This window comes from Exophiala oligosperma (genome assembly GCF_000835515.1).
Source record: "Exophiala oligosperma strain CBS 72588 unplaced genomic scaffold supercont1.1, whole genome shotgun sequence".
Taxonomy (NCBI): domain Eukaryota; kingdom Fungi; phylum Ascomycota; class Eurotiomycetes; order Chaetothyriales; family Herpotrichiellaceae; genus Exophiala; species Exophiala oligosperma.
Window position 1 is genome coordinate 1,141,334 of NW_015622818.1, and position 12,836 is coordinate 1,154,169.

At 49.6% G+C, this 12,836-nt stretch overlaps 5 protein-coding genes across 5 annotated transcripts; all 5 read left to right on the forward strand.

Annotated features, from left to right (window-relative positions):
• The first annotated feature begins 1,243 nt into the window (after window positions 1–1,243).
• Window positions 1,244–3,403, forward strand: PV06_00395 (uncharacterized protein). Its single transcript, XM_016400893.1, has 4 exons — window positions 1,244–1,657; window positions 1,719–1,848; window positions 1,898–2,269; window positions 2,317–3,403. Exons 1-4 carry the CDS (start codon window positions 1,290–1,292, stop codon window positions 3,244–3,246), a joined length of 1,800 nt encoding a protein of 599 aa, XP_016267946.1. The 5' UTR covers window positions 1,244–1,289; the 3' UTR covers window positions 3,247–3,403.
• A 448-nt stretch (window positions 3,404–3,851) lies between these two features.
• PV06_00396 (uncharacterized protein) lies at window positions 3,852–5,392 on the forward strand. Its single transcript, XM_016400894.1, has 2 exons — window positions 3,852–4,186; window positions 4,248–5,392. Exons 1-2 carry the CDS (start codon window positions 3,994–3,996, stop codon window positions 5,357–5,359), a joined length of 1,305 nt encoding a protein of 434 aa, XP_016267947.1. The 5' UTR covers window positions 3,852–3,993; the 3' UTR covers window positions 5,360–5,392.
• A 798-nt stretch (window positions 5,393–6,190) lies between these two features.
• On the forward strand, window positions 6,191–7,808 carry PV06_00397 (uncharacterized protein). The gene is made up of 3 exons (XM_016400895.1): window positions 6,191–6,708; window positions 6,766–7,281; window positions 7,384–7,808. Exons 1-3 carry the CDS (start codon window positions 6,654–6,656, stop codon window positions 7,731–7,733), a joined length of 921 nt encoding a protein of 306 aa, XP_016267948.1. The 5' UTR covers window positions 6,191–6,653; the 3' UTR covers window positions 7,734–7,808.
• Window positions 7,809–8,126: 318 nt separating this feature from the next.
• Window positions 8,127–10,771, forward strand: PV06_00398 (uncharacterized protein; the record flags this gene model as incomplete). The annotated part of the gene is made up of 2 exons (XM_016400896.1): window positions 8,127–8,166; window positions 8,217–10,771. 2 exons carry the CDS (start codon window positions 8,127–8,129, stop codon window positions 10,769–10,771), a joined length of 2,595 nt encoding a protein of 864 aa, XP_016267949.1.
• A 585-nt stretch (window positions 10,772–11,356) lies between these two features.
• On the forward strand, window positions 11,357–12,652 carry PV06_00399 (uncharacterized protein; the record flags this gene model as incomplete). The annotated part of the gene is made up of 1 exon (XM_016400897.1): window positions 11,357–12,652. One exon carries the CDS (start codon window positions 11,357–11,359, stop codon window positions 12,650–12,652), a length of 1,296 nt encoding a protein of 431 aa, XP_016267950.1.
• Window positions 12,653–12,836: the final 184 nt, after the last annotated feature.

Below are 12,836 nucleotides of genomic sequence, written 5' to 3' on the forward strand. Positions count from 1 at the left end.
GTCTCCGACATTCCAGAGATCGCTTCGTATTCCAATGCTTAAATGCAGTCTGTTCCGCCGCGCACGAATATTTCCCCTGTACCGGTCAGGTAAGTCAAGTGACAAGGCTCAAAGCCTCCGAATATCCTGCATCCCACCTGATCTTTATGATTCAGAGTGTGACGTTACGCCTTGTTTCAGAGTTGAACTGGTTCTTCTGAGTATCTTCTGATGGATGGATACATCTTTATCAATTGGGCGCTTCCCGAAAGCACGTCTATTGGCTTGGTCGATCCTGCGAATCGAATCATCAGAAAACGAATTACCACACAACACAATCTTTCACTGCAATGAAAGAAGTGTGCGGCACAGTCACATGGGTTTCCTAAAGTTATAGCACCTAATCAGTGCTGGTAATCTGAGCTAGAGTGCTCTTCGTCAGGGTTTCCCATGCACTGCGACGGGTTTTGTCTCCGTTCAAAGGTAGGTTCACTGCATTGTGAGTGATGGATGGAACAGAAATAAGGCGCCCAATGCTAGGTTGCAATCCTAATTACCTCAGTTGCCTTGCTTCTGATCACGAAGCGATGACTTCTACATCTGCACTGCCTCATCGAGCGTTCGCTACTGCGCTTCTGTTGGCGGCCAACCCTGGAATGGGTATCTTCATCAGCACATGATTCAGCAGCATACCTGATTTTCACAGAGATTGATGACTACGATCATGTTTACGAATGTTCTACTCTGTGCGGAGAACCCCGCAGCACTCTCGGGTTGGAATGAGTTTGCCAGAGGCTTAAAGTGGCAGATCATGGCTATTCATCGAATGCACCTCCGGAATCAAAGACAACCGGTGGCGCTCGAGATAAGATTTCACCTCAATGGCGATGGAACGGGACAATGATAGCAGAGCGGATGCGCATACGCTTGGAATGTCTGGTTGCAAGCAACAGATGTCCATGCTTGGCACAGGCGCGATTTTCGAAATGGAACACCCGCGAAGCAAGTCACGGCTTGGGAAGGTCGTTCAACTGCGACAACTTGCAATGACGTGTTGATGAGATGCATGAGTAGAGTGGCTACGGCCAGGGCTCAAGGCTTTCTACCTGCGAACTTGCCGCAGAGAATTAGGTCGAAAATACACTGCATCTGTCGAATTATCGCATAGTTCAACGCGTGACTCGCACGCGCCAAGTCAATTTAGCATTCAGGGTGTTTCCTAGACCGCTCCTGCGTACTCTTCACCTTTGTGACTTCTATAATTCTTTCTTTCGTCCCAACAATCGCGTTACTCATCCCCTACAACCACCATGGCTGACTCGGATTCTTCCTCCCTCTCATCCGCGCCCTCTTCAGAAGATGAGGAGATGGTCCGCAAGATGTCCAAACCTGTCGGTATAAGTCGCTACTTCAAACCTACACTCAAGGCCGAGTCCCCAGAACCACCTCCCAAGCGAGCCCCTTCTCCTCCTCACGAGTACACTCTTGCCGACAATGACGCGATTGCGTTCATTGTTATGTTCACCAGCCGCTTCCACGAAGCTTTCCCCAAATATCTCACAGCACTCGGGCCTCAGGACATTGAAAGAGGAGTTTCTGGTGAACTCCCTGATGAACTTGTGGAAAAATTACTGTGCGCATTGTTGGGGCTCGTGTTGAATAGGAAGAAAGATGTCGAGTTAGTACATCGCCAGGTTAAAGACGATTCATGCAGACAGCTCGACTAATGTTCGTTATAGACGCGGTCACTACACAAGAGCTCTGGAAGACGCGATCTCGTCGAATCAAGATCAATGGCCCACTGTGTGGAAAGGCATCAACCCAATACATGGTGGCAAGAATTTCAGGAATATGACACCAGAAGAGAGAGTACGCTCCCCAATTGCTAACACGTACAGTGTCGCTTACAGAACCCTAGTTGAATCTGCTGAAGGCCCTCATACTATGGACATTGAATTCGTCTGAAACCGTTCAAGGTCTCATCAAAGACTCTTACAAACAGACGCGACGCGATGACGACAAAAACCAACCAAGAAGCGTGCAACCATGGTTCTCAGATCAATGGCGGCGCAAATATTGGCTGGTTGAAGGATTGGACGACTCTTATTTCCGAATCTACCGAGAAAATGATGGAAGAACTGCAAAGACAAACACCTGGTTCAGTGTTGCTGGTTCGATTCCAGAAGTGCTTACATTAGCGGATAAATTCGCCGAGGAACATACCCAGAACTCGAAACTGAATAGCGACAAATTGAGGGCCGCAGTGCCTCGGTTTGAGGCGGGTGAAGAGGTATGATAACGATCGTCATGAAGTTTCTATCACTGACGGGACTACAGAAGCGCAAACGTCGCGAATATCGTCTGGCTCGAAAAGCCGCCTTTGCCCGACCCGAGCCCGGATTCTCCCTCTATGAAGGACGAACACGAGGAAAGAGGATGCGATATACATATTCGGACGATGAATATGGTTCGGACGGATGGTCAAGTCGACCATCTAGGCGTATGTCTATGCCACCAGACAACGGCCCCACCGTCACCGCGAGCGGAAGGCAGGTCAAGTCAAGAGTTGGCGGTATGTACGGTGAGAGCATACTTGTCGATCAACGCAGGGAACTAGATCGAGCTACCGGGGAAGGCCATTTTACGGAGACAAGTGAGGACATGCCTGCGTCTGCACCAACACGTGGAGTTCGCCAATCAAGATCGGGTCGGGTGGTGAAGGCTGTAGGCGAGCGGTATACAAATGGCGGAGATTCAGAGAGTGATGAAGCACAATCTTCGGGGAAGGAATGGAGTGGAAATGAAGATGAGCCCGACGAGTCGGAGCCCGACTTCGATGCGGAGGACGAGGATGATGATGATGATGATGACGACGACAACGACATGAGTGATGGAGCGCTAGAGCCTGATGAGATGGGTGAGGACGACAACACACAGGAGAGTTTGGTGGTCCAATTGAGGTACAGGAAGGGCAAAGAAGGAGGCGAAGCGAATCCAGGACAAACTCCCCCTGGAGCACCGCAGGAACAGCTTGTCAATGGAAACACCATGAATGGCAGCGTGGTCTCCGCCGAAGCACTCAAGACGCTACCACAACCTACCGGAAACACAATCTCAGATACTATCGACGTTGTTCCTCGAGCAAAGAGCGTTAACGGTGGTCAGGGAATCTCAAACGGCATTGAAAACCAGGAACAGCCCATACAGCTATCAGCTCAAACGCTTGTGCAGCAACCGGTGTCCGTACAGCCTATGGACTTGTCCTGAGTGTGCGGATTGAGCATGATCTGCAAAGCGTGTTTTCTGGACTCAGACATGTATCACGAAGTTCGTGGTTATTGTGCGAGTATGGTCAATAGCAACCAGTGAGCCGCCTTGAGAAATGTTATAGCATCAAATAATAATCGGACTGTTCCAATTCCACGAGCTCAATAGTCTCACGAACCTTTAGATCCTGAGCACCTTTACTATATCGACTATGAGTCTGTATGCCTGACCATATTAGTTGTAGCTTTTCTTTTCCTCAGCCATTCACCGCATATTTTGAGAGCAAAGAAAAGGGGCGAAGATTACATATAGGTCCCAGAATAGCTCGCCAGGTATTTTCGGTTGGTAGATAGTCGAATTCGCGAGACATCAACTCCGGGTGGTTGTAGTACAACTGCACTCCATGCTGGAGACATATTGTATGTACCGTACAGTAGGTGAATGAAAGCTCGGTAGAAAGGGCCCCGAGCAGCTACCAAACATGATTGGAGCGTTGCATGCAAGGGTCACTTAGTTGCTATTGATGCTTGTGAATTCCCCGATACAGGGGGCTTTTTTAGGCTATGCAATCGAACATGCTGTCCACTATTTTCAAAGTCTACACTGGGACGACTATGCTTGCCTCACCACGTTTGATAGTTTTGCACGCGTCATAGTACTACTTCGTAGTCTTTCTGACCGGAATTCACACTCCAGAGGCAGATCAAGCACACTGTGCGCGGTCTCCTCTGTAAGTAGTCTCTCACAATGCCAGCCAAGTCGCGGTTCACGCGGCTTGACGCCTTCACCAAAACAGTCGAAGATGCCCGAGTACGCACCACATCGGGTGGCATTGTCACGATAGCGTCCATTGTCATCATCATATATCTCATACTGGGTGAATGGGCAGACTACAGAAAAATCTTGGTACAACCGGAGTTGATCGTGGATAAAGGCAGAGGTATGCCGGGACATGCGTGGACACTTACCTATTCATCGCTGACATGGTGCCATTTTTACAGGAGAAAAGATGGAGATACATCTCAACATGACCTTTCCTCGAATACCTTGTGAGCTGCTTACGCTCGATGTTATGGATGTGTCCGGCGAACAACAGACTGGGGTGGTGCATGGAGTGAACAAAGTGAGGCTGTCGCCTTACAAGGAAGGCTCGAGGGTAATCGACACCACTGCTCTTGTTCTACACGAACAGGACGCAGCAACACATCTCGACCCAGACTATTGTGGCTCGTGTTATTCGGCACCTGCGCCACCGAATGCGAAGAAGCCTGGGTGCTGCAATACCTGCGACGAGGTACGCGAAGCATATGCCGCAAACAGCTGGGCCTTTGGGCGAGGTGAGGGCGTCGAGCAGTGTGAGCGGGAGGGTTATGGTGAACGACTAGACGCTCAGAGGCAAGAGGGTTGCAGGATTGAGGGTGCCATCCGTGTCAACAAAGTGGTTGGCAATTTCCACATTGCACCAGGGCGCAGTTTCAGCAACGGAAACATGCACGTCCACGACCTCAACAACTACTTCGATTCACCCGTCGAGGGTGGACATACATTCACCCACGAGATACATTCGCTACGTTTCGGACCACAGCTGCCGGACGAGACAGCGGCGAAATGGAGCGATCACCACCACTCGAATCCGCTGGATGGCCACAGGCAGGATACCGATGAGGTGGCGTACAATTTCATGTACTTCATCAAGGTGGTTTCGACGTCGTATCTGCCATTGGGCTGGGACGAAGACCGGAGCATGAAACAACACTCAAGCTTGAGCGATCTTATCCCGTTGGGCATGCAAGGGCGCGGGGCGGGCAGCCAAGGCAGTATCGAGACACATCAGTACTCTGTTACAAGCCACAAGAGGTCACTGAGTGGAGGCTCTGATGCAGCAGAGGGTCATAAGGAACGTTTACATGCTCATGGTGGGATACCCGGCGTTTTCTTCTCATATGATATCAGTCCTATGAAAGTGATCAACCGAGAGGCCAGACCAAAGACATTTGCCAGCTTCCTGACCGGCGTCTGTGCTGTTATTGGAGGCACGTTAACTGTCGCAGCGGCCATTGACCGAGGACTGTATGAAGGGAGCGCGAGGATAAAGAAAATGCACCAGGGTTAGCATGATATATGTATTGATGTATGAACTTTTTTGTCTATCTCACAAGTGCACGTATTCTCCTATCTTCACTTCATATCCGGCCTGACCATGGAATGGTAGGTATGTCTTTGAAGGTCTCGATGATCCTGGCTTCTCCCACACATTCATAGCGAAGCAATTCTTAAGCATTACGTTCCCACCTGGGCCAGCAGCGAAGAACGTTGAAATCTCCTACCTAGCACTTCTTTGAGCTGTCAGCTAACATCCACATCACAATGGGAGAGAGAATAAATCAAAAGAGTAGAAATATCAGTAAAACCATTCTAAGCACCGACGTCAGGACACAATTCCAGGATAGAAAAGGCATTTGACGATACACTCTTCCAACTGCAGGATGTGTTACATTCCACGACATCCTTTTCCGGCTCTTCCTAATGCCATAAGGTTTCGTTTGTTCATCACGCAAAGGCCACAGGCCCAAGGCAAAAGCGTGTTCATGATGGGAAGAGAGTAGTTAGCTTACCAGATTCTCGCCCTAGAGTGAAAGGTGCCAGATTTGCGGCGGGTCGGAGAGGACTTTGGTCCTTGAGTGGGTAGAAACGTTGGTTCTCATTTATGTCATGGTGCTATATTCCGACACCAACGATAGACGCGGTCACTTGCGGTCAAGGTGGAAGCTGTAGAGAAATTGCATCAAACAGTAACAAAATAAAACGATAGGGACGCTTTTTCCTCCTTGGAAAAATATCGAGCCAAGCCATTATCGGACTAGCTTGGAAGGTCAATATTCTCCCAGGTTCGAGAGCGTCTTTACCGTGCGTCCCACCTTTCATAGCACTAAATATCGCAGCAGTGAAGATCACCAGTCGATGTGTGCAGTACTATGCGAAAAAGAAATGCTTCACTTATTGGATGAACAAAAGCTGAGCGATGATAAAAGTGGAAGTGGAATCTGTGCGGCCGTCGACGGATGTTCGGAGGCCCGCTGATACGCCTGACTTACCTAATCCCACGCAACTCGGCTAAGGGCATGAATTGATCCAAAACGATCTGCCTCGACCGCCTACTGGTTCTTCGAGGCTCTGATGCCGTGGTTTCATCGTCTGGCTCATGATCGTCCAAGGCGTCAGAATGCTTTACGCATATCCGGATGTTCTGGAAACCCGGTGGAATTGCGCCCTCATGCTGCTGTTGTTCTTCTTCTTCCAACGCGGTTCTCTGTTGAAGCAAGATCTTGACTTGTGATAGACCACTGCTACATGTCAGGTTTTGAAGGCATTATTCTTATAAGACTTCAAGATTTAAGAATCTCCAGATGCCCGAACTCGACGACGCATCGGCTCTGAGAGACAAGACGGTGATCATCACCGGTAAGTTTGAGCCTGTAACCCGATTGATGATGAGATGAAGCCTAACATAGACTGCAGGAGGGGCTTCTGGGCTCGGACTAGCAACTGCTACGCACTTCGCTCGAGCCGGTGCATATGTGACCATCGCCGACATTCAAGATGCCCCTGGCGAGCATATCACGCACGCTCTTCGACTCGAAGGCTGCCATGTTTCTTACACACATTGTGATGTAACGGATTGGCTGTCTAGCGTTTTGGCATTCAAGCACGCAGCTTCGTTTGGGCCGAGCAAAACACTCCATGTTGCCGGCCTGTTTGCCGGAGTCGAAGGTGATCGAGAAAGTTTGGTGGACCAAGTGCTCGCGGCACACGCACCATCCTTAAGTCCAGGCGATATACCAACGAGACCTCGAGGCAGCGCGATCCGAGTTGACTTAGGGGGAGTGTACAAGAGCTCTTGGTTAGCCCTGTACTACATGCGTCTTCGTTCGAAGGTCCCATCAGCAGAGTCATTCTCCAAGTCACTTATCCTCGTATCTTCTCTCGCCGGATACTCTGATATGCCTGGAAATACAGACTACAATGCTGCAAAATGTAAGTCAAAAAGCTTTGCCCAACCTCACGTTCAGCATGGAGCTTGTCAACTACTGTTACAGCACTATCAACAATGCAAGCGGTCGCTAACACTAGGCATAGTTGGTGTTCGGGGAATCTTTCGAGGGCTTAGGCACACCACATCCTCCATGAATGTGCGAGTCAACCTTGTAGCACCTTTCTGGATTGATACACCCCTGGTGCATACCAAACTTGTCGAGATGGCATCCTTGGGCATAACACCTGGAAGTGGATTCTCATTTGCTAGTGTGAACGATTGTGTGAATGTGGCGACAACATTCGCTACTGACGCCACTATCAGTGGGCGAGCCTACGCAGTTGTTCCTGAAGGATTTGTGGACATTGACGATGAGGAAAGCAGCGGTTGGGCCGGGGAGATTTTGAAGGAAGAGTGGAAAAAAAGAACCAGAACGAGTGAGAGGGAGCTCTAGAAGGCGATATATAGGTGGGTTATCTTTGTTGGGCGGTCAGTATCAAAGAGTTATATATTCACAAGAGGCATTGAGAAGGTTATTCCTAAATTGCCCATCGTGCCGTCGTTCACTGAACATGCGGCCTGTGGCGCCACCTAGAACACCTGGACTCCTCTGGGTCATTAAAGCGGCAGGAATCTTTGTGACCGCAGACATGTCTCGGGGAGTGAGACGTGACAGATACTCGCCCACTATTCAAGGCCGATCAAAGTTCTGAGTCGAGTAGTTTCGTGCCGGAGTGTCTTCTGATTTGTGTTCCTGTCTCTGACTTTGCATCCCTGCTGGATATGAGCGATCGGAATCTATGCTGTGAAAAGCGGTGCAACTTGGGGTTCAAGACACGCAGTCCACATGAATGGGACACAGTCGGAGGTAGATCTCCTGGACGCAGGTAAGTCATCTCACTCTGGCCCATATCGCGCGTGTGTCTGATATGTGCAGACGAGTATGACCCGATCGAACACCTAAATCAGATCTTCTCTCATCCCTCCACCCTTTCCTCTGTCAGCCAGACGCACCAAATACTGCAAGCCTATCAAGATGACCTCGACCATGAAATCGATCTCCTCGAGGACGAGCAAGTCAGAGCCAACGCAGAATGCTTGCTACGGATGCAAGCTACAAAGGCAGAACTGGCTGATCTTTTTGAGCGGATCGACAGTGTCCGTGAAAGAGCCCTGCAGACTGAACGCAACATAACCGAGATGACAGCGGATATCAAGCAGTTGGACAATACCAAGAAGAATCTGACTCTATCCATGACAGCCCTGAAGAGGCTTCAAATGCTGACAACTGCCTATGAGCAACTACGAGCATTGAGCAAGACGAAACAATATCGAGAATGTGCCCAACTGCTTCAAGCCGTCATCCAGCTCATGGCGCATTTCAAGTCGTACCGTTCAATAGACCAGATCGCTACTCTTAGCAGGAATGTTGCTGATATCCAACGAGAACTTCTGGAACAGGTGTGCGAAGATTTCGAGATCACTTTCACCAAGGAGGAGGTGGCTCAGAAAAGAGGTCTCTTGCATGAAGCATGCTTGGTGGTGGACGCTCTCGGTGATGCCGCGCGATCCCGCCTAGTTACATGGTACTGCAACACGGAACTACGTCAATATAGACATATTTTTAAGGGAGATCAGGAGGCTGGTTCGCTGGACAACATTGATCGTAGGTACGCGTGGTTTAAAAAGACGCTGAAGGTCTACGATGAAGACCATGCCGCCATCTTCCCTTCTCACTGGCGTGTGAATGAGGTACTTGCAAATGTCTTTGCAGAGGGTACCCGCGACGATTACAAAGGCATTCTATCCAGAACCACACGCAACGGCCAGACGATTGATGTCAAGCTGCTGTTATCTTGCCTCCAACAAACTCTGGACTTCGAACACGGTCTAGAGAGACGCTTCAATCGATCTTCCAGAACATCAATCGATACTGTGACTTCTAGCAACGACATGCCCTTGTTCGGACAACCCATATCGGACGCGTTTGAGCCGTATTTGAGTCTCTGGGTAGATGCTCAGGACAAAGAATTGGCGAGCTTATTGCCTCAATATAAGCAGAGGCCTACAAGGCTTGCAGATGAGGAATTTTCTTCTCAGCAGGTGATTCCATCGTCGACGGAATTGTTCAACTTTTATCGACATTCATTGTCTCAATGCGCAAAGCTCTCGACTGGCCAACCGTTATTGGAACTGTCTAAAGTATTCGGACGTTATCTAGACCAGTATGCACAGCAAGTTCTGTTGTTTCATATCTCCGAAAAGTCATCAGGAGGAACGCCGTCTAGAATTCCAACCGTGGAAGATGTCATATTGGTTCTGAACACGGCCGACTATTGCTTCAACACCTCCAACTCATTGGAAGAAAAGATCAAAAGTCGCATCGACGAGAATCTCAGGGACAGCGTGGATCTACAAAGCCAAGCAGACGCTTTCATGGGCATAGCCAGTGCAGCTGTTCGAGGCTTAGTGCGACGAGTCGAGGTCGACCTTGAACCCAGCTGGAGAGAGATGAGAAATACCGCTTGGTCTAAGATTGAGAGCTGTGAGAACCAAAGCTCCTACATCACCGGACTTCAAAGCCGCATCAAGGACCGGTCTGGGGAGATTCTAGGGATGTTGCACAAACAGCAATATGCGCGAGCGTTCGCGGACAACCTGGTGGAGCTTCTTGCTTCGACCTACATTTCGAATATCGCGCAATGCCGACCGATCTCTGAAGGCGGTGCCGAACAGATGCTGCTTGATACTCACGAAATCAGAAACACCTTGAGTCACATTCTGCCAGGCACTCCACCCACACTGTTCATAAAACGCGTCACGGCAGCCTTTGGCAAGATCGAACCATTGCTGAAGACACTTCAGGTCCGACCTTCGCCGCCTGAAGCTTTGGTACAGGCGTATTTGATCCACATTGCTGATCTCTCTGAAGCGAACTTCCGCAAAATCCTCGAACTGAAAGGAATCAAGACGAAAGCGGATCAGAATCATCTCGTAGAGTTATTTCAGATGCACAAATTCAGCCCTCGTTATAAAGACTCACTGGTGGAGAAATCCCCTTTGATGACCCCGATGAATCTTTCGACATCAGGTGTGGCACCAATGCCATCCTCCGCTCCGGCAGCAGCCTTACACAACTTGTCCGCATTGGGTAATTCTGCCGCAGCATCGCTCAGCACTGCTAACCTTCCAGCCAACATGAAGTTCGATGCGTCTGGATTTGGGAATGCTATCATTGATCGATTCAGCAGTCCAAGCATTGGTACGCCCAGAGACGGAGCACAAAGTCCACCTCCCGTCGGTGTGCCAGCCATCAACGCACCAGGCGAAAGTGGATTCTCTGGGGGAGAGGCCGGTGCGAAGTTGAATGAGAACCTCAAGAACATTGGCAAGTTCTTCAAGCGAGATTTGGGAGGGTTTGGAGGCATTGGTAGATTTGGCAGCAAAGCAACGAGCCCTGCTCCACCGGAAGATAGAGCACATGCTCGATAGAATTGTCCATAGACTTTTCCGCCGCACTGCCGACGCCTTGCTCAGGCCATTCGACCCTTGTTGGGCATGGGTGGTACGATTCCGTGGTCTTTGTTAAGAGTTGATGAATGGTCAGGAATGTACCTCCGTACCCAGTATTTCACATTCACTTTTCTTCACGGAGCATTCACTCCGGAGAAACAGGGCAAGACAGTGGTAACGCTCCGTAGTCATGCTCCGTCCAGGACTTAGTAATGGGCGGTGTCCACTGTGAAGACAACATTGAAGGCTTGTTCCATTGATCTTCGGTGGCTGGAGATGATTGGGGACACCGCTCTGCCTAGCACGTGACCTTGAAAACGGGACCCTCGATCTTACAAAACCACCACACTTCTTCGCCCAATTCACCGATCAACCTCTATCGAAAGTCCAGCCAACAACCACACACTCTCTCAAGTCAACCGATTTACGACTATTCATTCCGAATATCATCACACTCTCTCGATTGCGTCTCGATCTTATCTAAAAGCAATTTTACTCGACATTACCGAAGCACCATTCAGTCAGACATTCCAATTACACGAAAATTTCAGACGTTCGTTCACAATGGCGACAACCCAGCTTGCCGTTAAGGGATGGGCAAACAGCAAAATTGCTACGACCTCGCAGGATCAGGGTCTTGATGCACTCCTTGCCTTCCTCGAAAGAAAATCTAGCAGACAGATTCTATCAAATAAATTGATTGGACGCGCTGTGCTCATCATCACCGTCAACGAAGCCGACAAGAGCCGCTTTACTCATTTGAACGGTTTTCAATTCGGAGGATCCTCGCTTATTGTCGAAGAAGCACGGCCTCCACGGAATGCTCAATCTCAAAACACCCAATCACCTCAAAACACATCATTTGGGAGCAGAGTGTCACAACCATCTCGCCCTCAATTTCACAACGGCCCTTCACAGCCACCTTCTGGTCCTCGAGGACAATTCCAGAATCAATCATCTCAGCCACCTAGCGGTCCACGAGGCCCCGGTCGAAACTATCAGCCACCTAATACGAGAGACACGCGTCGCACCAACGACCCTGTCACAGCTGAGGTCGAAAATATCATCGTCTCCGTGATCCACAAGAGATACAACGCTGGAGACAAACACCTCATTCTCAATCTTCTCAGTGAAGAACCTGACCTTATCAACGCCGGCCTCGTAGTCAGCGAACCCACCAAGCTCTACAAAGCAATTTTTGCTCTTTGTGAAAGCAGAATTTGGGAAACATTACCAAAGCGAAAAGAAGCAGTGCTTAGCGTCAGCCTGCGAGACAATTATTTTCAGACCATCCACGACACACTACCTCTGGCAAATGCCTTTCCTCACATTCAAAACCTCGATCTCGCAAACAACGCCCTACAAGACCTAGAGGCTCTCAAGTTCAGAAAGAACCAATTCTCAAACCTGCAACACATTATCCTCAGTGGCAACCCTGTCGCTAGCAAACCCGACACCCTGAACACTTTACTCAAATTGTACCCAAACCTCAAATTCTACAACAACGAACCAATCCAGAATGATGCTGCCGTCGACGTGCAGCCACAGCAACCAGTTTTCGGTGGTGGTGCCGTACAACCAGTCCAACCTCAACCACAGCCTGGCACAGAGCCGACACAGGCACACCCAGAATTTCCTCCTGGCTCGACCTTCGGGGTCGCCACCCCAGACAAGCCTGCCGACGTCCTTCTCAAGGAGCAAATGGGATTACAATTCAGCTTCGAGACGAAATTGAAAATGCAGTGGGTCGAAAACTGCCTATCTGCAAACAACTGGGACTACCAAACAGCCATGGCGAACTTCGCCCAACTAAAGGCGCAGGGCCAAATCCCTGCCGATGCGTACATCGCGGGAGTCTAGGAGGCAATTCTCGGCCTGGGTGAATTGGAAATGGAGGACTGACGACCCTCCACCATGCCATTATTACGACGATATTATTACGAAAAACGACAAACACAACATCAGTACCTTGTATTGTTAGGGCTCCCGGGGGTATTGGAGCATCATCATTAGCATGGAGTTGGAAAGGGCATCATTAGCATTG